This window comes from Sprattus sprattus (assembly GCF_963457725.1).
Source record: "Sprattus sprattus genome assembly, chromosome: 18".
NCBI lineage: Eukaryota > Metazoa > Chordata > Actinopteri > Clupeiformes > Clupeidae > Sprattus > Sprattus sprattus.
The window spans coordinates 11,792,759-11,817,816 of record NC_137916.1 but is presented as its reverse complement, the minus strand read 5'-3'; the positions used below and the strand labels follow the sequence as shown (position 1 = coordinate 11,817,816).

The 25,058-nt window shown below is 43.7% G+C and overlaps 3 protein-coding genes across 4 annotated transcripts; all 3 read left to right on the top strand.

Annotated features, from left to right (window-relative positions):
- Positions 1-1,293: 1,293 nt before the first annotated feature.
- LOC308379418 (uncharacterized protein) lies at positions 1,294-4,416 on the top strand. The gene is made up of 2 exons (XM_080856543.1): positions 1,294-1,432; positions 1,973-4,416. Exons 1-2 carry the CDS (start codon positions 1,411-1,413, stop codon positions 3,907-3,909), a joined length of 1,959 nt encoding a protein of 652 aa, XP_080712669.1. The 5' UTR covers positions 1,294-1,410; the 3' UTR covers positions 3,910-4,416.
- An 828-nt stretch (positions 4,417-5,244) lies between these two features.
- Positions 5,245-20,939, top strand: srebf2 (sterol regulatory element binding transcription factor 2). Of its 2 annotated transcripts, none has more exons than XM_080856321.1 (19): positions 5,245-5,506; positions 10,703-11,281; positions 11,566-11,720; positions 12,136-12,282; positions 12,426-12,701; positions 12,806-12,920; positions 13,017-13,168; positions 13,744-13,957; positions 14,191-14,366; positions 14,719-14,968; positions 15,059-15,228; positions 15,842-16,013; positions 16,173-16,290; positions 16,584-16,693; positions 16,987-17,119; positions 17,304-17,475; positions 18,433-18,606; positions 18,801-18,915; positions 19,289-20,939. In XM_080856321.1, exons 1-19 carry the CDS (start codon positions 5,416-5,418, stop codon positions 19,504-19,506), a joined length of 3,537 nt encoding a protein of 1,178 aa, XP_080712447.1. In that variant the 5' UTR covers positions 5,245-5,415; the 3' UTR covers positions 19,507-20,939. The 2 variants fall into 2 exon arrangements, with proteins under 2 accessions (XP_080712447.1, XP_080712446.1); XM_080856320.1 differs by having other exon boundaries at positions 12,136-12,288.
- A 1,458-nt stretch (positions 20,940-22,397) lies between these two features.
- nol12 (nucleolar protein 12) lies at positions 22,398-24,941 on the top strand. Its single transcript, XM_080857199.1, has 6 exons — positions 22,398-22,545; positions 22,858-22,963; positions 23,066-23,114; positions 23,212-23,354; positions 23,669-23,772; positions 23,979-24,941. The coding sequence occupies exons 1-6, from the start codon at positions 22,442-22,444 to the stop codon at positions 24,181-24,183; spliced, it is 711 nt and encodes a 236-aa protein (XP_080713325.1). The 5' UTR covers positions 22,398-22,441; the 3' UTR covers positions 24,184-24,941.
- Positions 24,942-25,058: the final 117 nt, after the last annotated feature.

Genomic DNA, 25,058 nt, shown 5'->3' with positions numbered 1-25,058 from the left:
TCAAAGTCTCTCTTCACTGTTTTTAATGCTGTTGTCTGTTTTGTTGGCCAACAGTATAAATGATTTGCTACTGTGATCCACTCTCAGGCCATTGCCAGGGTTGGTTTAAGAGATTTATATTGCACAAACATTGCAATGAAAGTAAGGCCAAACAAAGGTTTATTCTATGTTTTGTAAATCAGACTGTTTTTTAATGAAGAAATAAATATATAGAAATAAATCAGTAAAAAACTGAATGAACAAGATCTTTCAGTCTCCACAAACTAAATTTTTTTATTTTATTTTACTTATTGTCCTATTATGAATTTTCTATTGGATATATTGATTAACTTGTCACCAGTGTAGTAGAAAGATTTTGTGGTAATAATGTCTTCCTTAAAATGTCGCTAAATTTTTAAAAACACATTTTGTCACAAGTAACTTCAAACTAAGGAAGAGGGAGAGGTATGAGTGAGCATCTAAGGAACAGCCATGATGAGTGAACCTGACAACCATTACCTTCTTTTCTTCATTTAGCCGAAGTACTTTGCAAAGAGACTGAATGCATTGCACTTGTGTGTAACTGAATGCACTCACAGGCCACTCAAACATGGGTGTCCTCTTTAGTCAAATAAACACACTTTAGTCAAATAAACACCGGTTTGAAATCACTGGTCTCCAATAAGGGCTGGATGTGTTTACGTGCGTAACCCCTTTGCCCGAGACATGACCCTTAACATCATACATCACACAAGTAGTGTGTTACACAGCATAGGCAACTCCCCTCTCATCTCTGGACAGAAGTGTTAAGTATTCATGTACATACAAAAGTGGATTGCATTGTGCTTTCCGCCTAGGTGGGTGCCAATGTTTTGCCATCCCAATTCTCTGCAGTGGATTGTTATAGGTTTCAGAGTTTATTTAATGTTTTGACAATTGGACTGTTGCTTTGTGGTCATAGAGAATGCATTTAAAATAGCCTATGTCTTCCTCATCCTGTCCCATTCTCCTGCTCTCTTACATCACAATCCTATTATATATATTATATATTGTTATATAGAAACATAATGACCTATCAGTATCACTAAATAATGATGGTATTCTGGTTGAAAGTTCATTCTGATACACTGCAGAGATAGACCTACACTAAAACTTGACAAACTGAGCCAAAAGAGCAAATGAATAAAGTAGGCCTTTATCCCTCAAGCATTCTAGCTAAATATGAACTATTCCACATACAAGTGTGCTGACGTCCACAGAGGAGGGCGCTAAAGTCTTGGCGAGGCAGCCCGTTATCTTTTTTCCCCTCAAACACAGTGTTTACAGTGAACATGGGACCTTAGCCTTCGGCTAGCGCGGTGTTGATCACGTTTGCAAAATATCAACGAAATAGCACTATTATTCGACGAAGACTCACTTTCAGGACAAGCTATGCCCAAAGTCAAAGGACTAGGTAAGGAAAACGGTACAATATTTCGCTTCCTAAACTCCTTTGTTTTAGCAACCAGATACATAACAATAATAATGGAGGTCAGCTAGCTTGTACAGTAGCAAACTTACAACAACAACAAAGATGGAAGTTAGCTGACATTTGATTGTTTTTAAAGGCAAAAGGAAGTTATATTAAAACCCAATCTAATCATTCTCTTGGTTAATGCAAGTCGCCGAACGTTGGTCATGTGAAAAATCCCAGCGTTTGTTTTGTGTGTGAGCTATGTTTCTAGAATCTATCCTGAATGGATGTTTGTCACACACTGCTGACGTCCTACACAGGTGATCTCAAATTCCCGCTGTAAAATGTGTAAAAGTGACATCAAGAGTCATCAGTTCAGTACAATACTCACTGCCAAGTCGTTAATCGGTTCTGAAAATAAACGACCGACAGATATCCAACTAAAGATCAGCCAGGATAATCTGTTTTAATTAAGCTACCAATTGGTGTGTCACTCATTCATCATAAATACCATGTCATTATATCTTTCCTGTCTAACAGAAGGGAGGCCTGAAGATGGAAAAGAACAAGAGGTGACCGAAATCGAAAAAGAGGATGAACTGGGACCTGAAGTGCCAGAGTTGAGACTGGTTCTACTCGGAAAGACTGGTTCTGGAAAGAGTGCCTCTGGCAATACCATTCTAGGCAACAGGTTCTTCCAATCTGAGCTTAGTGCCAGCTCTGTTACCAACGTATGTGAGCTAGGATGTGTGGAGACGACTGAAAGGGGAGAAGAGGATGGAGATGAGAAACGACAAGCTAAAAAACAGAGGCTGGTTGTAGTCGATATGCCTGGATTTGGTGACACCCGTTTGGATTCAGGCCAGATCCATGCTGAAATTGCCAAATGTGTTACTCTGTCCTCTCCGGGGCCCCATGCTTTTCTTTTGGTAATCCCCTTGGGTCGCTACACTGAAGATGAGGGTAAAGCTGCCAGGGAAATGGCACAGGTGTTTGGTGAAGGGGCTCTGCGGGACCACACACTGATCCTGTTCACTCGAGGGGATGACCTGGAGGGGGGAGACCTACATGAATACTTGAACGGCTCTGCTCCAGATGAGCTGAGGGCTCTTTTGGAGAAGTGTGGTGGCCGACACCATGTCCTCAATAACCGAGACCCCAAGAACCGTGAGCAAGTTAGGATCCTGCTGGAGGGAGTGCAGAAGATGGTGGAAGACAATGAAGGAGGCTGCTACACCAATGCCATGTTTCTGGAAGTCGAAGCAGCAATCCAAGAGGAGCATGACAGGCTAATGCGAGAGCGAGAACAGGGGGAAGGTGTGGAGGTGGAGGAGAACAAGGACCCACCACCTGAGATGTCACTGGTGAAGAGAAGGAAAAGGGATCTGGAAGAGGGGGGACTGCCAGGACAGTGGGGTCAAGGAGGAGTGGAAAAACACCTAGGGTTCGACAGGAGGGACCTGGAGGCCAGGCAGGAGGAGGAGGAGAGATGGATGGAGGAAAGGAATGGAGACATGAGGCTGCTGCTGCAGGATAGGGGACAGAGGTGGAGGGCCAAGAGGAGGGAGAGGGTCCTGAGCCGCAGGGAGTCCTTCTGCTCAGCGTTTAGGCAGGTCCGGAGGGAGGCCGCACTCTCTAGCAAGGTCCTGGAGAAGGTTAAGGTCCTAGTGGCAGCAGGGGCCACGGGCATGGCCATGGGGGTGATATTTGGTGCCGCTACACCCCTCGCCATGGCAGCTGGCGCTTCAGTTATGGGGAGCACAGTCGGATTGGCTGCAGGGCAGCTGGCTGGGATGTCAGCGGCTGGAGGGGCCGGGGTGGGAAAGGCTGTGGGGGCCATAGTGGCAGCAGCCACTGGGAAAACAGCAATGGCTCTGGGAGCAGCCACTGGTGGAGTTCTGGGAGGATCAGTAGGAGCTCTAGCTGGAGCTGAAGCGTCAGGCCCTAAGGAGGCTGCTTTTGAAGCCCTGGGCCAGGTGAGTGTTATTGGAGCAGGTGTAGTTGGGGTGGCAGCAGGGGTTGGGGGTGCCATGGGGGCAGGGGCAGCACTGGGTGCTGCCATGGGCACCAGTGCACTTGCAGGGGCTGAAATCTCTACCGGGGCGGCAGCAGCAGCAGCAGTGACCAACGCCACAGTGGCACAGGGTGTGGCAGGGCAGCAGGCCGTAGCACTAGGGGGGTGTGTGGCAGGGCAGCAGGCGGTAGCATTAGGGGGTGGTGTGCCTGGCGCCTTGCAGGCTGTGGCAGACGCAGTGGCTCCAGCTGGGGCTGTGTGTGCATCAGGGGCTCTTGGCACCATGGGAGCAACAGCTCGGATCATGGTAGCAGTGGCAGAGATTGGTAAGGCTGCTGCTGGCATCGCCCTAGCCGGAGGCCTGGTGGTGAAGGTGGTGAAGGAAAGGATGCGCAGTGGTACAGGCACCACAGAGGCCAACTACTCTGAGAAGAAGACCTATGAGATTTACTGGAATAAATAACTGACATGCAATGATAACAAAAGCCGACAAGAAATGATAGCTCATAATAGAAAAGCAGTGGTGTTTAATTTCATAAACATTTATAGTGCTGTGAGAACATGGTTTGTTTATTTGACATTAAACATTGTAATACTCGTGCTAATAATACCTCGGATAGAAAATAACTACGAACAAAAGTGACTGGCAAACAGTATTTTCACAGATTTCCCTGACTGACATTATTGCACTTACATTTATTGACTGTTAATGAAAAATAAGTTTGGGTTAGTCCTAATCTGTTTATAATGGTAAATTACCAGATTTTAACTTGGCAGATGAAATGCACTTTGGCAGGTATTTTTTATACATTCTCACCTTTTCTTGAGCTGTAGAGAATTCTCAAAACCGATGGTTCACTACCGCCAACTACTTGTTTGTATAAGCTGGATAAATCAATTACCTGACATTTTATTTATTTGGTTTGGGTGGAATCCTCTCTGATTAAAATTTGCATTTTGGATTTGGAAATATTTTTGAAATGTTTTTATTCCACAGAATTCCACCATTCAATGATTGAGCCTGACCTGTGTAGTCAGATTGAGTTAACAGCACTAAGCAATACATTAGATCATCATGTAGACAATCATAATGTTTAATGTGTTTTCCTCAATGTGTGGGCCTTGAATGACATATATTGATGTTTTTCTCCCACAAACACTAAACAGGCAAAGTTTGCACAATAAAGGAAAACAATATTTTAAAGTTTAAGTATTCAATTTCTGTTCCTTGTTCTCAGTGCAATAGAAGAAAAGCTTATCTTTCATAGAAATGTATTTCGTTGTAAGTTATACTTAAAGACAAAGAGGGCAATAACAGAACAACAACACACTTGAATGGGCATATGGGGGAAAGTACAAGCTGAGTCGGTCTGCAAGGGCTGGAGAAATGACATTCTTGTCTTAACTCGAGCGCACCAGCATGGGACATTATGTAACCTCTTTGAAGCAGTAGTGAAAAGACTGAAGTGGTATATTTCGCGAGCTCACAAGAACGTATTGCTCATGTACAATTAAATAACATAAAAGTATTTGATGGAAATGTTGTTCAGATGGGACAACATGTCTATGAAAGTAATGGGCGGACTCTATTCAAATTATAGAGAAGCTTCTGATCAATGACGCACTATCAGACCACGGCCAAGAGGACGATTCGATTGGTTAGTGGTAGCTGGTCTTATGACAACAACAGACAGCTTTCCTCCAATCAGATTTTGATTTCCTTGACAGACTTGTGTTTGTAAATGACGTCACCATCGAAAACAAGATGGCTACCTACAATTTCTAAATGGAATTACTAACGTAGGAATCAGCCTTGTTGAGCTACAAGATCAATGTTTTCATACTGATAGTTAGGCGACAAACCGGGTAGGGTAAACAATACATCATTACCCTAGCTGGAGGCAGAGTTTAAATATACGACTTTCGGGACCAACACCCGGTGAAAACCGGGAAGGCGTGGAAATTAAGAATGGACGGAGGAGAGTATATTTCTTCAATGGAAAACATGGATCCAACATTAGCAGAACTTGGTGATGAATTCACACTTGGGGACATCGATGGTGAGATTTTAGTTTTAGGCCACATTTTTATTGTAGCAATACATTGATAGCTGGATATTACGATTTGCTTTAACTTTCTCTGACGTATCCTAGCCAACGTTATTTCTTCTCTGCATCCTTTTTCGGGGTCAGTCTGAAGAGGGCCTAGCTGTCACAAGCTATCTGGCATGTGTCAAAGTATAGTTAAACATAGATATAGACAAAACATGTGTACTGTCCTTGTCCTCATTTACATGTCCATGTCCTCACAAAATGCCAAAATGCTGCCCCTCTGTTTACATCAAAGTCTATCTTGCCTCTGAAATAGCCTATTCCCTAAACTTGATTATTCCCTCCTGGCGATCTTCGCAGAATATGTAAGACTAAATTACACAATCAAAATGATTTCTAGTTTTTTACATTTAAAGTTTATTATTCATTGCAACTGACATTGTTCGCCCAATTGTTTCCAAGTCATTGTTTGAGACGGAATTTACATTTGGCCATTATGATTCGCCACTATGATTTCTAGAGAAGAAGCGCAGGTGTGATGAACACATCGATCGGAAACGATGTTGTGACGTCCCACTTAAAAGCAGTTTATAATCATTTGTTGTATAGATGTTTTTTTTTGGCCCCAGTGTTGTTAGTCATCTTGGAAATGTATTCCTGCGCCTATATTTTGTACAATTTAAAAAAAATGATGCTTATGGAAGTTTCTCCGAAATTGCAAGATGAGGAAAATGTTCATACAATTCGTAAGGATACAATGAACTTTTATTTTTCTTGCAGTGCAGATCATGTTCTTGGGAGAAATTAATTACTTTGGTGATTTAAGCTTTAGAATACTTTGAAAACTTGGTGTTAGCTTAGGTAGATAGTGAGTGCCGAGTCAACAGAGAAGATTGCATCGCTGTCCTCCTCTTGTCAAAACAACTTATGCTCTTGGCTCACTGTGAAAAGATGGGGGTTTATGCTCAGAATTGTCCGGCAAAGTCACCGGATTCCAATTTGAACGGAATTTTACTGAATGGTATGTCCAGGGATTGATGATTCTCTGTCATACAATGTAGACAACCGGAGTCCTGATAAAACCAGTGCGCCCACCGACCGATGTTACGCAATTCCTTTGTGTCTGAAGCTTAGGTTGGGCCTATTGACGACAAATTCCAGCTCCAAACCCTGGATGGAAAGATAACTGACTTAAACAAGATTTTATACTATGTGTATTATCTTCATTAAGTCAGACTATACACAGTGGGTGGAAAACATTAAAAATGGCAAATGCAAATGCATTTCATGAAGGAAATACCATTGCATGAAATGCAAAAGTTAAGAAAGGAAGAAGAATAGAAAGAAGAGTGAAAGAAGGAAATAAAAAAGGAAATAAGAGTGAAGAAAGGAGAGAAGAGTGGAAGAAGGAAAGAAGAGTAAAAGAAGAAAAGAAAGAAGAGTGAAAGAAGGAAAGAAGAGTGGAAGAAGGAAAGAAGAAAAGAAAGATGAGTGAAATAAAGAAAGAAGAAAGGAAAGAAGAGTGGAAGAAGGAAAGAAGAAAAGAAAGAAGAAGGAAAGAAGAAAGGAAAAAAGAGTGGAGAAAGGAAAGAAAATTGGAAGATGGAAAGAAGAGTGGAAGAAGGAAAAAAGAAAGGCAAGAAGAGTGGAAGAAGGAAAGAAGAGTGAACAAGAGTGGCTCTGGATAAAGAGATAAAGAGAGAGTGAAAATATTGAAAAAAGGAGATAGAAATGGAGTGAAGAAGAGAGATTGAGTGTGAGAGAAAGTAGACTGAGAGGGATAGAGAGAAAGATGGAGAGAAAAAAAGGAAGAAAAGAAAGAAGAGAAGAGTGAAAGAAGGAAAGAAGAAAGGAAAGAAGAGTGAAGAAAGGAAAGAAAAGTGGAAGAAGGAAAGAAGAGTGAAAGAAGGAAAAAAGAAAGGCAAGAAGAGTGGAAGAAGAAAGGAAAGAAGAGTAGAAGAAGGAAAGAAGAGCGAACAAGAGTGGCTCTGGATATAAAGAGAGAGTGAAAATATTGAAAAAAAGGAGAGAAAAATGGAATGAAGAAGAGCGATTGAGTGTGAGAGAAAGTAGACTGAGATGGATAGAGAGAAAGATGGAGAGATGGAGAGAAAAAAAAGTAGAGAATGGAAGGTGTCTTAATGTTCCTAGTTACAGTTCAATTGAGAGGAACAGAGAAGAGGTTCCTTGGATTTGACGCAGGTGTCAGTGAAGCACAGGTGCAAGCCAGTTTAAAGACCCTATGATGTCATAATGGCCCAATGTAAGTCAATGGGAGAAATTTATATTCGTTTTTCTTTAATATCTTAAAAAGTATAAAGTTAAGAAAAGTGAAAAATACATAGCATAAGTGTCCTTTACAAGACCTACGCGACAAAGTTCGAACGAAGTTTCTAAGTTAAGCAGTTCAGCTGAATTAATCGCAGAAAAAGGTAAAAAGAATAAGAAGAAGAAGCCTAGGAATAACAATACAGGGCATTTCATGCACTGTAATTAAATGTAGGGCCTAATGGTATATAGTTTCACAGTTAGTTCATGATGGCTGAAAGTGTGTAATGGTGGACTGATTGGATTCTAATCATTACCTGTTTTGTCCTGGTTATATAACCTCCTCTCCTTGAACTATGCAGCCTAGGAGACTCTTCCCCTGAGGTGGGCTCATGCCTTTGTGCTCATGCATGACAGGGGCCCCTCACGACACTTTTATCCAGGGCCTGCATAGAAGTTGTAACAGTGGCCTCACTCGTACTTTACGAGTCTACTTCTTTAGCCTTGTGCCAGAGTCTGTGGCTGAAGGAGATCCCATGACAAAAATGCTTTGGTGAATGAATAGATGGGTCCACATTGCCACTACACCAAAGTACAGTAAGGCATAGGGGGAATGATCATAAAGGTCCCAGCCTCAACCATTATCTATCTACTGACCCCTCGTCCACGTTTTGCTCAGGGTTGAGGGTGCAAGTTCAAGGCTGCACTCTTTCAGTGAGCGAGAGTGTGTGTGTGTGTGTGTGTGTGTGTGTGTGTGTGTGTGTGTGTGTGTGTGTGTGTGTGTGTGTGTGTGTGTGTTGACATAGATCGTTGATACCCTCCCACCCAGATGGTCCACACCTCCGGATGCTTCTGTGTAATGTCGTGGTCAGCGGAGAAATTTGTTTTCACAGCTTTGTCAGAGGGCTTGAAGGGAGGAAATATCTTCTTTCTGTGATCAGCCGTATTTATGGAACGGCTGATATTTTTGGACTGGGTGTAGTGTTGACAGTAGTGTTAGCAGCACAACTCCTCATAACACCAATTCAAGTTGTTTCTCAGGAAATATGATGTGTGATATCGGTGTTAAACTTTGGGTAGTTTGCACTTAAGGCATGCTTGGTTTTTCAAAAGATTTAAAATCGGTGTGTAATCCATAAAAACTGAACATAAACATTTCATTTTATTCCCTTACCATCTGGTGAGAAGGTTAGCAGTGGATGATTAGTTGTCAAATACTGGGAACAAGGAAGATGTTTGTAATATGTAGCATGTTTGAAATATCTGACATGAGGTGAACAGGAGCGTGACCTAATTTTCCGTTGCATCATGTTCCTCCTAGTCACACCCATTTTAGATTCAGCATTGCTTATTCACACGTCTAAAATGGTCATTACAGACATATTCAGAGCTTTACAACATCCAGTGAGGTGTTTGTGTTCTTCTAAACTTCCTCTTTTCACTTGTGGTACACGTGGATCCTCTACCACACTGTGTTAGACTTCACTGAAAGATGAAATGGAGGCTATGTCTTTTTGATTACTGTTTTCAAATTGCACTTGACATTCAATAGTTTAAATTAGTCCATGTCGTTCATCTGTGTGCATATGGACTGTTCCCTCCCTCCCTCACCCAAATTGAAATAGATCCCTCTAAAAAAAAAAAACCCCTGAAAGGACTGTGTAGTAATCACCTTTCATACCATTTCAATGACAACTACATATTGGGTTACATATGGTTTGAGGCTGGGCAAAACTATTTTCTTTTTGTCTTATTTGCTCTCTACTTTTCTTACTTTCACTTGTTCTCACAGTCTTCCTTGCTTTCTCACATGATCTGCCTGCTCTGCCATGCCCTCAGCTTCTCTCTCTCTCTCTCTCTCTCTCTCTCTGTCCCTCTCTCTCTCTGTCTTTCCAACCATTTGGTGGAAGCTGTATTCATTAAATAATATTTACCTAATATAGTGTGTTATCTTCCTCATCCAACTATGACCTTCACCACTCAGCTATCCCCAGGGTCAGAGTTGTAAACCTCCTTGACCTTGGTTATAATGTCACACCTCAGGATTCTCTAGCTTGGGACTGTACTTTCTGTAACCTGCTTGTTGGCCTTGCTGCTCCTCTTCAAGGACGTGCTGTAAAGAAGAAAAAAAAATAAAGGAAGGAAGTGTGAACGTGCTAATCGTTTCTGGTGATCAGACTCAGGAAATGGGTTGGTTGCAGCGCTGGGCTGCATGGTTGGCAGTGGTGGTTCTGTGGGCTGTGAGGTGAGGTGGCACTCAGGGTGTGTCTGCATTTTTGGTGATAGTCTGTCATACCTCACACTGACCCCCTACACGTCAGAGGAGAGGCTCGAGAGGAACAGAAGCAGCTTAGTTATTTATGCTTTTATTTGAAGATAAGGTGTTTGTTTAATCCTTGGACATGCCAGAGCTGCTATGTACATTCTCCATCAGCTTTATATGTAGTTGTCGAATGACCCTTTATTGAAACAACAGGAGGAGTTCTGGCTGATTGTGATACATCTGTCACACTTTTATGAAAGTTAAACAATGCTCCACCAGGCGAATAGGTGCTTCAGTAAAGGGGAAAGATAACTGGCAGGAATTCAACTGAACACTGGCCGCTCTGATCTCAATCCATCTAGTATACATGCGGTTGTCAAATACTCCTCTTGATTAAAGTAACAGAATTTATTTTCTCAGTCTGAATGTGAACACCAATTAGTCATACTGAAAAGAAGATTCACACAATCACACCTTTATTCAGGTTAAGCGCACTATCTTCTAGGCAAACCGGTTCCATAGTTTAGGGGTAAAAGTCAATAGAACTGCCGTGGAAATTAAAATGCTGATACGAACACATTGACAGTTTTGTGTAATCATTGTAGATAAACAGATCACAAAGGTTCAAGGACACAGTCTCATCTTGGCTTTGGTGTCTGTTTCCGTCTTTGCAGAAATGCTCCAGTTTGTTAGCGGTCAGGTGGGGGATTTCCCCGACCTCTTTGAGGACCAGATGGCTGCTGGTTCTGTGCAGAATGGAGCGGCGTCGACCCCTCGTCAGGCCCCCACTGTCCCTCAGACCCCCCAAACCCCTCAGACCCCACAGACCGTGTTCCAGACCAGTGCAGGAGCCAGCGTGACCTTGGCCACAACTCCCGTGCTGCCACCTCACTCTCTCCCGCTCACACCACCCCAGACACCAGTGCAGACAGTGACCGTGGCGCAGGCCCAGCCGCAGGTGCGCACGCCACCCCTGTTGCAGCCCCGGCCCCAGCAGCACGTGCAGGCCATCCAGCCGCAGCAGGCCGTGCAGCCGATGCAGGTGCAAACGCAGACCATCCCTGTGCAGACACAGGCCCTCACTGTGCAGACGCAGAGCTTCCCTGTGCACACCCAGACGATAGCTATGCACAACCAGACGATGCCTGTGCAAACACAGGCGCAGACGGTGATGATTACGTCAGGGCCGCATCAATCCCGCTTCATTCAAAACCCCGTCATCTGCCACCAAAGCCCTACTGCTGGCTTCCAGGGTGAGTTTAAACACCTCTTGCGATATTGACTTTGTTAATTAACTTACTCTTTCAGCATTATATATATGTATATGTATATGTATATGTATATGTATATGTATATGTATATGTATATGTATATGTATATGTATATGTATACGTATACGTATATAGTATATAGTATATATATAATATATATAACTGTGCCACTGTGTAAACCTGTTCATTATCTTATAGCTCTTTCCTCTTCGCATGGCAGGGGCACTTAAACTATTGCATGTTTTTTTTTTTTTTTCTCCTCACAGTCATCCAACCACAGATGCAGAGCATTATGACATCACCACAGATGCAGCCAATGACAATCCAGCACCAGCGTCTGCTCACGCCATCAGGGCAGACCATCCAGACCCTCTCCACAGCGCCCACTGCTGTGCACACAATGCAACAACAAGTGCAACAAGTGAGTGTCATGTGGCTGCATGCTCAATAGGGCTGGGCGATATGACCTAAACTAAATGTCACAGTAACTTAGCAGATGTATCTTGGTGATGATGAGTCCAACAATTACATTGGCAACTTTCAAATAACCACTTTAATAAGTGTCCTTGGGACAATAAGTGTCTTTGAAATATAGTGATCTGTTTAAAGGACTTACTCAAAGATGTTATGAAATCTGTTCCTCATAATTCAACATAAAACATTTGGTAGATTTTCTTTTTATATAAACATTTTTTTTTTTTTTGCCTAGCCCTAGTGCTGAATGTGGATATCCTGAGGTTTGACGTTGCTAGTCAGTTTCCATTCTGCTATTCTTGTCCATTTCAAATTGGTTTAAATTCTATTCCTATTTCACTTTCTCTCCAACTTTCTCATAGGTTCTGGTCCACCAACCCCAAATCCTCAAGACCGACTCTCTGGTTCTGACGACTCTAAAACCAGACGGAACCCAGGTTCTATCCACCATGCAGAACCCTAATGGCATCACCCACCTTACAACCCCTATTCAAACAACTTCTCTTCAGGTTCCGGTATATGTCCTTTTCTCCCCCAAAATGTACCATCTCATCCATTTCATTGTGTTTCACCCCAGCCCATCCCATTACTAATTCCTTGATGCCGCTCTTCTCTTGACTTTATATTTACCGCTGTCTTTTTCTCTTCTCAGATGATGGGTGGCAACATCCTGCATACTGTGCCGGTCATGATGAGTAGTGGTGACAAGTTGCCAATCAAGCAGCTGTCATCAGGCACCATCCACCATAGTGGAGTTCAAAGCAGGGCGTGCATAGACCAGGGTTCACCGATGACTGTGGGCCCCGGGGGTGTGGTGAAGGAAGGGGAGCGCAGGACCACCCACAACATCATTGAGAAGAGGTATCGCTCCTCCATCAACGACAAGATCATTGAGCTCCGAGACCTGGTCATGGGGCATGATGCCAAGGTAAGGCACCAGAGGCATGCTGGGATATTGAGTTTGTACATGTTTGGTGGGCATTTCAGAATGGGTGGGTATTGTTTAATTTGTCCCGTTTTCATCTTGTTTAGATGCACAAGTCAGGTGTGTTGCGCAAGGCCATCGACTACATCAAGTACCTGCAGCAGGTCAACCACAAACTACGTCAGGAAAACCTGACCCTCAAGATGGCCAACCAGAAGAACAGTACGTACTCTTCTCCTGTATGACTGATAACCTTAGACGTATAATTTTTTTTCACCTCCTGGCCCAAGCCCTGACCTCTGATCAACTCTTTCCCAGAATCTGTGTGTCTGGTTGAAGACATGGAGCTGAAGCCGGAGTTGCAGATGATGTCTCCTCCAGCCTCTGACTCGGGCTCTGGCTCCCCAGACCAGTTCTCCCCCTACTGCATCGACTCTGAGCCCGCCAGCCCACTGCTGGAGCACGAGCAGGTACGCCCACCCAGCGCCTATTTCACTCTATGTTCATGGGCCCGCAATGGCAGATATGCAGTACTGTATAATGGCTTTCACGAGTTCTTACCAAATCATGAGTAGTTAAGTCATAATGTTGGGATGTTTTGGTAGACAGAGCCTCACCCAAGGTCATATTGCAGGTGCAGCTACTCACAAGCCTATAGCGTCCTGTTTAATCTGACCACACCTGACCATCAACCTACACTAGAGCCCTTAAAGACCCTGACCTCTGTCCTTGTTTCATGTGGTAGGGTTTCATTTACATTACATTTAGTCATTTAGCAGACGCTTTTGTCCAAAGCGACGTACAAGACAACAGTCAAGCTAAGAGCAATAAAAACCTGGTGTAACAATAAATACTACTTTACGTAAGAAATAGAAAAACGACATAGACACATATTAAGCACAAGTCAAGGTGCCAGTTAGGAAGGGAGGTGCTCACCAAGTGAAGCGTTTTGCCCCGTCCTCTGTGTTGATGTCACACTTAGGACTGCTGTTCTGTGCTCTGTGTTTCTGTCATCCTCTGCTCCATCCTGCCACTTCACTCTCAGATGAAGATCGAGCCGGATTCCCCCTCCACTGTCGGAGTGATGGACCGCTCCCGTCTGCTCCTCTGTGCCCTCACCTTCCTCTGCCTCTCCCTCAACCCCCTGCCCTCCCTGCTGGGGTCTGAAGCTCACGTTGGACCCAGCTGGGGTGCAGATGCTGGCGGCCATGGACCTACCAGAACTCTCTTCTCTTTCCCCTCTCAAACACAGAACTTTGGTGAGTTCGGGGATGTATCCCATTTGCTCTGATAACATGGTGTGAATGTATTAGGTGTTGTTGAAGTTAAATACCATCTCAGCGCCCGAACTTTCTAGTCAAGTTGAGACCCAGCTGTGTATGAATCGGTGGAGTTATAAGAGTAAATGACATATTCTAGTGAGGTGCTGAAGAAGAGTTTTAGCTTAAAATGTCCACACGAGACTGATTGTCTATATCATCCTGTCCTCCAGCTTCCTGGTTATGGTGTCTGTTGCCGTGGGTGATGGCATGGGTACTAAGTGGGATTGGTGCGGTGTGGGGGTGTGTGCGGGTGCTCTACCTGTGGGAGCCTGTTACCCCTCTCCACTCACCCAGATCTGTGTCCTTCTGGAGGCACCGCAAGCAGGCCGACCTGCATCTGTACAGGGTGAGTGCTGGGGTTTTTATGTGGGTTAAGTCCTCTTTAAAGTGTTCCACACACATGCTCTATGTTTTTGCCAGAGTATTCCTGGGCTTTTTGTAATGCTTTATTGTTTTGCTAACATATAATTATAATATGTTAACAGTACAACATAACAGGTTGTTTTGTGATGTAACTCTTATCGGAGTGACTTATCCTCCTGTCTGTGTGTGTGTGTGTGTGTGTGTGTGTGTGTGTGTGTGTGTGTGTGTGTGTGTGTGTGTGTGTGTGTGTGTGTGTGTGTGTGTGTGTGTGTGTGTGTGTGTGTGTGTGTGTGTGTGTGTGTGTGTGTGTGTGTGTGTGTGTGTCCTCGCCTCAGGGTGAAAACTATGCTGCAGTCACCAGCCTGGAAACCTGCCTGTCAATCTTATCCAGAGCTCTACCCACCAGCGGACTGGACCTAGCCTGCTCTCTTTCCTGGAACTTCATTCGCTACTGTCTCCATAGGCCCACCCCCTTGGGATGGCTTGTGCGCCAGGTTGGTGGACGGCATGAAGGGGAGGAGTCCCAGACTAGTGCCCGGGATGCAGCTCTGGTCTACCACCGCCTCAGCCAGCTCCAGCTTACAGGTGAACATGGAACCCAACCCGTTTACCTGACCGTGTCCGTAGTATCCCAGCAGGAAGTGGTGCAGTGAAACCCTCCCTCTGTTTTTCTAGGTAAATTGGCCGACCGCAGCAGCCTCTGGGCTCTGTCTCTTTCCATGAGTGCGGTGAACCTGAGCGAGAGCGCCCAGGGGAAGATGCCCCCCACCCAGCTGGCACAGATCTACGTCACAGCTGCCACTGCCCTGCGGACAGCACTTGGCCACCATCTCTCATGCCTGCCTGTGAGTGCCCTACTCCAGTCTTTAACTGCCTCCATTCTCCATTTTCCTCCAGCGCTTAGTCCTTACTCCTCTGTCGTCTTTTGCCCTACATATATGGCAGATACTTAATATAAAGTGCTTTATCTAAGCCTTTTCACTACGTGATAAGTTGATCTTTATTCAGTTCTGTTCATTCAGTTAATTTTCAGTACAATATTCAGTTTATTTTACCTTGGTGCATTTTGTCCTCTCAAGTACGTACTTGCAGAGCATTGTGTTTTTTGAATCACGATTAAAGGTGTTTGGTGTAGTGCTAGACCACCAGGGTGCAGTGTTAAGCCAAAGCCATTCACCAAACGTATCATCCTCTGAGTGTTTGTTTCACTGCTACTTGGATGTTGGGACTTCAAAATGTTACAGTAAATGACTTGGTGGTTTTATGAAGTTTGAACTTGTCGTGATTTAATCGGTCATGTTCAGTAGACCTCAAAAACACATACATATGCTCTGGTGATGGTTTACTTCAGACCTGTTTTTTTCTGTTATAACTCCCTGTATTAGTTTAGTTTATTAGTTTATTTGAACTGCTATAAGGAAGTTAAAGATAACCTTCCCTCCTCTACCTGTGGTGCAGGGCCATTTGCTGAATCGTGCTGAGAGTGTGGCCAGCCAATCAGACGGTAAGCCCATTCCTGATGGCCTGCGCTGGCTCTTCACCCCATTGGGCAGGCAGTTCTTCCTGAGCTGTGATTGGTCAGTGAAGTCAGAGAGTCATGAGGGAGTGTACACGTCCCAGAGAGACCAAGGTAGGAACATACTGTCCTCCCAGGCGTGCAAACGCTTTGTAATGATGTTTGTCTTACAACCAAAATAAATAAAGTATTTTTTTTTTTTTTTTTGTTCATTACTGACATGTATCTCTCGTTCCTTCATTCCTTCTGTCTCTTCTCTTCCCCCTTCCCCAGCGGACCCTATTGCCCAGCTGCACTGCTGCTTCTGTGAGAAGCTTCTGGAAAGGGCCGTCCACTCCCTTATCCAGCCAACCAGTGACTCTGGGGCCAACAAATACAAAGATGACTCTGGGTACGATGCGTATATTGGCCTTTTCTCTCAAATGTCCTCATTCCATTGTTATTCTGCTCTACTCTTTGCTTAGTTTCTTTCTGTATTCATTCAGTCATTAATTGGTTTTCCTATTCATTTCTCTATTTCTCATTAATGTAACCATGTAGATGTAGTATAACATTGCTTTATAACATTGCATTACATTAGTTTATTTCAGTAATCTACATTTTGATGCAAATCTACAAATGCGAGGACATGTTTTAAATGTTACGCTGTTTTGAATTTTCCAAATCTTCCCTGTTCACCCACAGGGATTTCTTCGGTGCTCTGGAGTTCCTCCAGCTGCTGAACAGCTGCACTGAGGAGGCCTCCACCCCCTCACCCTCCTTCCCGGCTCTGCCCAATCAAAACACGACACCAGGTACAGCTCCATGCTCCGTTTGCTATCAACACAACTGTCCTACTACCCTCATAATGTTTTGCGTTACCATTCATATTCCTATAGGGATCTTGTAAGGGCAAATAGCCCAAATCAAAATAACTAATAAATAATGTATTGTACAGAATAACAGGGGAAAATTGGTAAACTGGTGATTGTAAAATAGACTGAAGTGGATTTCCGATGGCAACTGCACACTTTTCTGGTGGCATGCGTCTGTGGCATGTCTTACATTCTGAAATGTGTGTGTCTATCTGTGCCCCTGTGCTGTTCAGTGGGAGACCCTGTGTGCCGCTGGTGGGTGCTGGTCCTGAAGGCTGCGCTTCACTGGCTGCAGGGCGACGATGCAGCTGTAAGGTCGTTACTAGCTGAGGCTGAACGTGTCCCCAGAGCACTGCACACACTCGAGTACGTATTGTGTGTGTGTGTGTGTGTGTGTGTGTGTGTGTGTGTGTGTGCGTGCGTGCTTCCTCTTGGTGTTCAGACATGTTGGATCCTGTCACCTGTATCTGCCTTGTTATGCTTTATATTTGCACAGACATTCAGTTTCTCTACATTTCTAGTGTAATCATGTTTGACTCATCTCTTGCAGCCATCCTCTGCCCAAGGCTGTGCAGCAGCTGTGTAAGGCGGTGCAGGTGAGCTTGAGCCAGCAGAAGGGGGAGGGTGTGGGTGCTTGCCTGGCCCACTGCGAGCGCTCCAGCGCCTTCCTGCGCGCAAGCATCTCTGTGCAGCTGGCCCAGTCTGCCACTTGGCTCAACAAGGTAAGTCAAGTCATGCACTGAGGCACTTTTAATGTTGACGTTCCTGTTCTGATAGTGAGCCTCACACACACTGAAGGAAAAGTCACATAGCTTAAAATCAGTCATGTGTCAATCATGAAAACAGTTAACTATTGATAACTGGGTGGCTGTTGTTCAAACTTCTTTTCGAAAAGGCAGACTTACAGAGAGCCTTTGGATTGCAGTTACCCATAAGCCACCTGTGCAGCATCTGGCACATTATGTATTTGACCTTATGAGTTTCCTTGACTGTGATCCACCTCACTTTCACTATTGAGTCTCTTTTCGCATTAAGTGAAATTTCCAAGATGTATGTGCAACACAAACATGCAAACAGATACACAAACACACACACACACACACACACACACACACACACACACACACACACACACACACACACACACACAGACGCGTACACACAAATACATGTACACACAAATGCATACACATATACACACACACACACACACACACACACACACACACACATAAACCAAACATAAACCAAACACAGTCTGACTAAGACACAATCATTTCACATAATTTCAGACACACACCGCTCCAGAGTTCCCCATGTGTGTGTGTAGGTGTGTGTCTTTGTGCCATTTTATGTTTGTGTAGTACGTCTGGGTGGTTGGGGGTGGCTGTGGTGCATTGTAGTTGCATTGCATGATCCTGCGACCCAGTGCAATGTGTCTGCAGTGCAACACAGAGGCCCCCCTTAAGTCTGCCCATGCCTGTGACCCCAACCCCTCAACACACACACGTGCACACACACACACACACACACACACACACACACACACACACACACACACATTATGAAAACCACCCACTGCAGACTCAAAACATGCATCTTGTGTCACCAGCGCTGACACACAACAATCCCATGGTGCTTCATAGTTCTCACACACATTGTCTCTACTCTCGTCTCAGGGGGTTGAGCTTCTGGTGTGTGACCTCTTACTGACCCTGCGGACCAACTTGTGGCAGCGAGGAGGTTCTAACGGGGAGTCAGGCCCTGCCCTGGGCTCCCAGTTGGCTGGCTTCCAGAGAGACCTGAGCTCCCTGCGCAAGCTGGGGCAGTGCTACAGACAGGCCCAGCATAAGGTGACGTGTGTGTGTGTGTGTGTGTGTGTGTGTGTGTGTGTGTGTGTGTGTGTGTGTGTGTGTGTGTGTGTGTGTGTGTGTGTGGGCGTGGGCGTGTGTGTGTGTGTGTGAGATACAGATACAGTGCTGTTATGTGTACACACAGTTTAAGTGTATGAATGTCTGTTTTAACACCAATGTGTGGTGACTCCCAGGTATTTCTGCATGAGACCACAGTGAGGCTGATGGCTGGAGCGAGTCCAACCCGCACACACCAGCTGCTGGAGCACAGCCTACGGCGCCGCACTCAAGACCCTGGCCACGCCACTGGTGAGAATATACACACACTCTACACACAGTAGATTGTCTACACACACATACACACCTGCTCAAAAAACACTGACCATACAACTCTTATGAGCACACAGATTTCTGAAGACATACACTCTCTCTCCATGTTGGATACAGCTCGATATAAGCACACACTCACAACATTGGCCACACCTCAAATTAGATGACACGCACATAGTCGCACGATAGACTGAACTGCATGAATACACAGAGAATATTTATGCAAAAAAGGGATTGAGGGACAGAACCCCTACAGAAACAAGACTGGCATAGCTACAACTTAACTCTGTGGGGTCAACCACAGGTACTGACCCTTCCCCCTCCTGTCCCTCTCTTTCTCCCCTACTCACAGAGGGCACCTGCGTGCTAGGAGAGCGTGAGCGAGCCCATGCCATCCTGCTGGCGTGTCGTCACCTCCCTCTGCCCCTGCTGACACCGCCTGGGCACCGTGCCCGCCTGCTGGCAGAGGCCAAGCGCACTTTGGAGCGCGTCGGAGACCGGCGCTCGGTGCAGGACTGCCAGCAGATCCTGTTACGCCTTGGCGGGGGCACCACCATGGCCGCCTCCTGAGGCCTGATCCCAGATCAACCTCAGGCCCCACGAGGTTCTTAAAGGGAGTAACCCGTCAGTCTCCAACCACAGACACCAGATCAGCCATCTGCTGTATAGTGGCACATTTGAATAGGGAAAAACTTAGTAGCCATTCATTGTCATCCCCAGCCTGCAATTATATTCATATATGTGTTGTTCATTTAAAGCACTGTGCATTTTACCATACACACACATGAATAGGCTGAAGAGTCTACTTTTATTCAACTACAGAATTTAGACCAAGCCTATCGTATTTAGACACAAGCAGTGAGGACTTCTATAGGTTCTCTCTGTATTTTTATAGATCATCTTACTTTTACCATTCTTTTATTGCCCTGTTGCAGACCTATCTGTTCTCTGTAGAAGAGAAGACTGTCTCTTGTTTACCCTCAGGCAACACCTCAACCATGTTGCCATAGCTTGTCGCTAGTTATTTCTGAGCCAGACCTCACACTGGAAAACTTAACATACACGAGAGGGATGTTGTCATAACGTGCAGTTGGCTCTTTATGGCCTCTTTGACCATAGAGAGGAGAGGGGAGGAGAGGTTTCTTTGGGTTCTGGAGGTAAAGAAAACAACCTCCTTGAATTGCAGGTTTACTGTACTCACTATGTAGTCTCTCTCTATCTCTTTCTTTCTCTGTTTTAGTCTTCATGTCTACCACCTTTTCTCAAGTTTTTCTTCTTCCTGACAGGATCTTTCACTTGGCAAACACCCTCTATGGTCACTCATTCTCTGGATTGGAAAAACTAAACAAAACAATCAATTAGCGGTGCCCAGAACTTGTATTTCATATACAAAAATTGCTAAATGCTGCCACCAACCGTGACCACCAGTAGGGACTCGATACCCACTGTAACGGTTTGTTAGAAGATAAAAAGGACACCTATCTATCTCACCTTCTTCTCTTCTTGACCATTCAAGGGCTTTAAGGGATACAATGCCGACTAGACTTTCTCTGAGTTTCACAGCGCAAACGCAAACTCAAGGCCTCTCGCAGGACTGCTTGTGTAGAATCAGTTTGTACCTACCTCATTTACTACACAAGGCCTGAACAGTACACCATTACTGTAGTACTGAGGAACCAGTTGGCCATTGAGTGTCTAGCAGTATACTGTTGAAATTGTGAAACAGTAGTATGGATTGGTAAAACGCCAGATGAAGCATAGTGCAATTTTGATCGTACAGTATGTAAATGTTTGTACTTTAATTTATAAATAGAGAGTTCAGTGACCTTGAATTTCATAAATCAGTGGACCCAAGCATCAGATTTTTGGCATCAACCTCACATACGAATATTTATATAAATACACACATAAAGCTCAGTCCTGTTTTGTATATACATTGTATATAGCTGTGTAGAGACCAAACTTTGGTCACCAAAGTCAAACTTAGAGCATAGTAGCCTGATGTCACCCATGTGAGAAATGGCCAGACATCTTTCTGAAACATTTTCTATAGTATGTTATATGTACACATGGTCAGAATACCTTTGAACTTAAAATGGGAAAGGATGCTGACCAACTGGTAGTGTGCAGAAACATGAAGTAGTCATGACGGAGCTCTGGCCACCCTGCTGGAAGGCAGGATTGGATGAGTTAACCAGTTAACTCCACAGCTTCATGGCCTTGAAACTTAATTATCTCTTTCGATTTTTCTAGTTCTTTTATTGTTTCATTTTAAAAGGATGCCGGTAATGGGCTCTTTTATGTGTTTTTAATTCTTGACTTGTTAGATAGATTATTTTTGTCAGTGTTGCGATTGTGTGTTTTGCAAGCTGGTTATTTAAAGATCTGTAATGCAATTACACTTTTTTGTCTGTCTAATGAGCACTCTGTCTCCCTCAGTTTATACTTTAGGTTTCTTTACGATGGGGTCAGAAGAGTATTAAATGTTGGAATTTAGGGTACCAGAAAAGTTGCTTAAATGTTCTGCTTCATATGTTAATTGCCTGGAGAAATATTATGCATTTTCTTTTTTTAAACAGCAAAATAATATTGTCAGGTTTTAAACTGCGGCAGAATTTCCATGTGATATTAGTTGGGTATCTTTTCTGTATATCACCCAAACAACCAGCTTTAAGTTTTCTCCTGAAATGACCAATGGCTGTAATGGATTGCTTAGCGCTGTGCCACAACAGTCCCTTGATGGAAATATGTTACAGACTTTCCCTCCCTCTCTTTCTCTGTATGTGTTTCTTGTTTGGATTTTTATGTTTGAAGTTTGTTTTTTAATAAAACTGCAGATGACCATGGACAGGCTTTTCAGTCTATTATTTTCAACAACAAATTCAATACCTATAACATTAGGCCTTTAGAAATGATTCAGTACAAACAGTGAAACTAGAGTGGCAAGAGCAGAGCCGCAGAAGAACCACCTCTGAGAGCAAAACATTGAGAAAACGCATTGCATTCAACACTTTTCTGAAGCAGTTTCTGTTTGTAGATGTAGGTCAGGTGAAATTGTGAGGAAAAGCATATTTATGTGCAATGCATTATGTGACTGCAATTGAACACCAAAGCCTCACTTCTTATATTACACTTATTATATATTATATTCGGAACAAACCTGAAGGTTAGGACAAGGCATCAGAAGTATTGCCATTGATAATGACAAACTGGAAACAGTGGGAGAGGTAGAATATCCCTGAGGAAATCGCAATACCCTATCTAGGAAGTACACAGAGACACTTTTCTACACTGAAGACGTTTTTTTCTTTATGTAGAGTCATAGACATGTATAGACATGTATTCATGTCTATGTGTAGAGTCACTGGGTAAAAGGTGGCGGAACTCCCCTTTCTATTTCACATTTTCCTGCCGGACCGAATGTATGTACACACAAAAAAAACACTATATCCGGAGGTTACTCCAAAAGAGGTCGGAGCACAGAAATCCACGTGTGGTAAACATTATGAAAAATATGAAGAATATGAAGAATAAAGAGTCTAAACATAGACCAGGATCTAAAAAGAGGGAACCTAAACGTATCGTAATGTTCGACGATAAAAACCGAGAGTAAGTTATAAGAATACTCTAGCTAGCCATGCTAACAAGTGATGATGGTTTTTTTTTTTTTTTTTTTACATGTTGTGTGTGCCTAAATAGATTAAGTCATGGCTTGCCTGTCAACATGATAATGACATTCGTGAAACTGATGAGTGTAATGTAACTCGAACACGTTAAAGGTCATGTTGTCGACGTGTAACGTTAGCTAATGTTGATTTTAAGTGTTGGGTAGCTAGTTAGCTTTAACGCTGGTGGTTCTGGACATCCTCGCTATATAACTGCACGGATGAATTCAAGTGAAGGATGCACTTTTTTTTGCAGGGAATACCTGACTGGGTTTCACAAGAGAAAAATTGAGAGGAGAAAAGCGGCTGTAGAGGAGATAAAGCAAAAGATGAAGGAGGAGCAGAAGAGGGTCAGGGAAGAGGTACGTTGACAAAAAAAAACAATCTTGAAATTGTTCTGTATGAATAATTTTGTTTCGGTGAATAGACAAACTTGCTAACGTTTGGGATTTTGCTCTCTACAGCGACACAAGGAGTATTTGAGGATGCTGATAGAGAGAAAAGAAGCGCTTGGTAAGTGATAATAAAAGTGAAAAGTACCCCCCCCTAACCTGTTTCTATGTTGAATCCTGGACACACCACTGATATTGTCATGTTTGCCTGGCTTAAGATGATGCTGACGAATTAGAGGATGTGATAACTGGAACAACAGAATCTCTACAATACGATCATCCCAACCACACTGTTACCGTCACAACCATCAGTGACCTTGACCTAACAAGAACTCACCTTCTTGGTGGGGATACCAATCAGGTAAAAGTCTAGATCTTCTCTCCAGGAGTGTGATCTTTAAGGGGGAGGGGGACCACATTCGTTTCAGTGTAAAATTACAATTCATGATGCTTTTTTTTGTTTTGTTTTTTAATCTCCAACCCAAATGACCAAATTAGTCATCACAAACAAAACATTTACTTATTACTATGTAACTGGTTTGGGCCATAAGGGGCTGAAGCCTTCAACAGTGCCAGTGATTATTTTGTAGCGGTTTACGACCTTTATAATAACTCATTAGAGACAGGTGACCAGCCAACATCAGTGTCCCCCTGAAGTTTCTCACTGTTTAATAGGATGAAGAGGACAATGATGCGGAGGATCACACAGAGGACAAAGATACTTCACTTCCTACGAAGTCACTTCCTAAGAAATCTGGCAATCCGTTGCTCTCTAAAAAGTCAGTGGGTTTCCGTTACCATACTTGCATGTGCATGCTGTTTTAAGTGTCAATGACACTCCTGATTTAGGTTACATTACAATCTGTTGACCAATGTGGCTAAACAATCCATGTAAACAACCCACCATTGGTTGTCATGGTACATACCACATGAATACATTCCTAGCTGTTCCCTCCTTTTCAACAAGTACCCTTTTCCTGTGCAGGATCAAGTCCCTGTCATCCTCGCTGAACATGCTAAACAAGCGACCACAGAAGAAGAAGAGGAAAGGGAAGCAGGAAGACAAAGGAACAGGTCGGTCGAATTTAACCGGCAGCAACAATAAACAGAGTCTGGGCAAAACCACCAAGACGCAGAGACGAAGGAATACAGGAGGGGGCAGGAATAGGGGGAATCAAGACAGAGATTAACTGTGTGGGTGGACTATATGCCAAGTGCATGCCTGCCCGTGAACTTCCATAATGTATGAACAGATCATTTGAATAGGTTTAAAAGTAATTTAAGGAAAATGCTTCACTTGTATGCCACCATTGTTTTGAAATGTGAGGATGTGGACCTAGGGAATGGGACATTGGAATGGCTGTGAAGTTGACCGTAGTGTTTTTTTTCCAGCCAATTTGCCCAAAAAACACTCTTCTACATTCTCTATCAGTTATCTGATCACTGTCTTTAGTTTTTGTACAGGACGTATTTGTATTTCACATTTTGTAACTGAAACTTAATTGTCTACATAGAAACGTCATGGTGTACAAAATAAAAGGTCTATATAATATTGTTGACCCATTATTATATTTTCCAGAGAAAACTTAACATAAGAAGTTTTTTTCAGAAAAGCTTAATTTAATGTTTAATGACCTGCAGCCTTTGAAATAAGGTCTTCAGCAGCTTGTGTTGACTTATTTAAAGTTGAGCCTTCGAATGCCATCTGCTTACTAGCCCACAAGCTCTTAATTTCGCTTTCTCAAGCAGATGATATTTAATACATCTTTGTGCAGAGGGACTGTCATGCCACTGGTGCCATGTTGGCTCATCTCGCACCAGATGGCCAGCTTCTCTGATGCTCTAAGTAGATCCAAAATGGAGGACTTCAGTGCCTCAGTTTCGCCTATTGTTGAGGCAGCCAATGGGATGTGTGTGAGTCTGAATAAGCCCTGGGGGTTTAAATGAGCGTAAAGAAGAGGCATGTGTTAGGGGTCCGATGGACACTTCATTCTGTTCCTTCAAATGCCAAATCCATCATTAAACTGACGACGGGACAACAAAATACTAGGTACTGTCTTTTTTT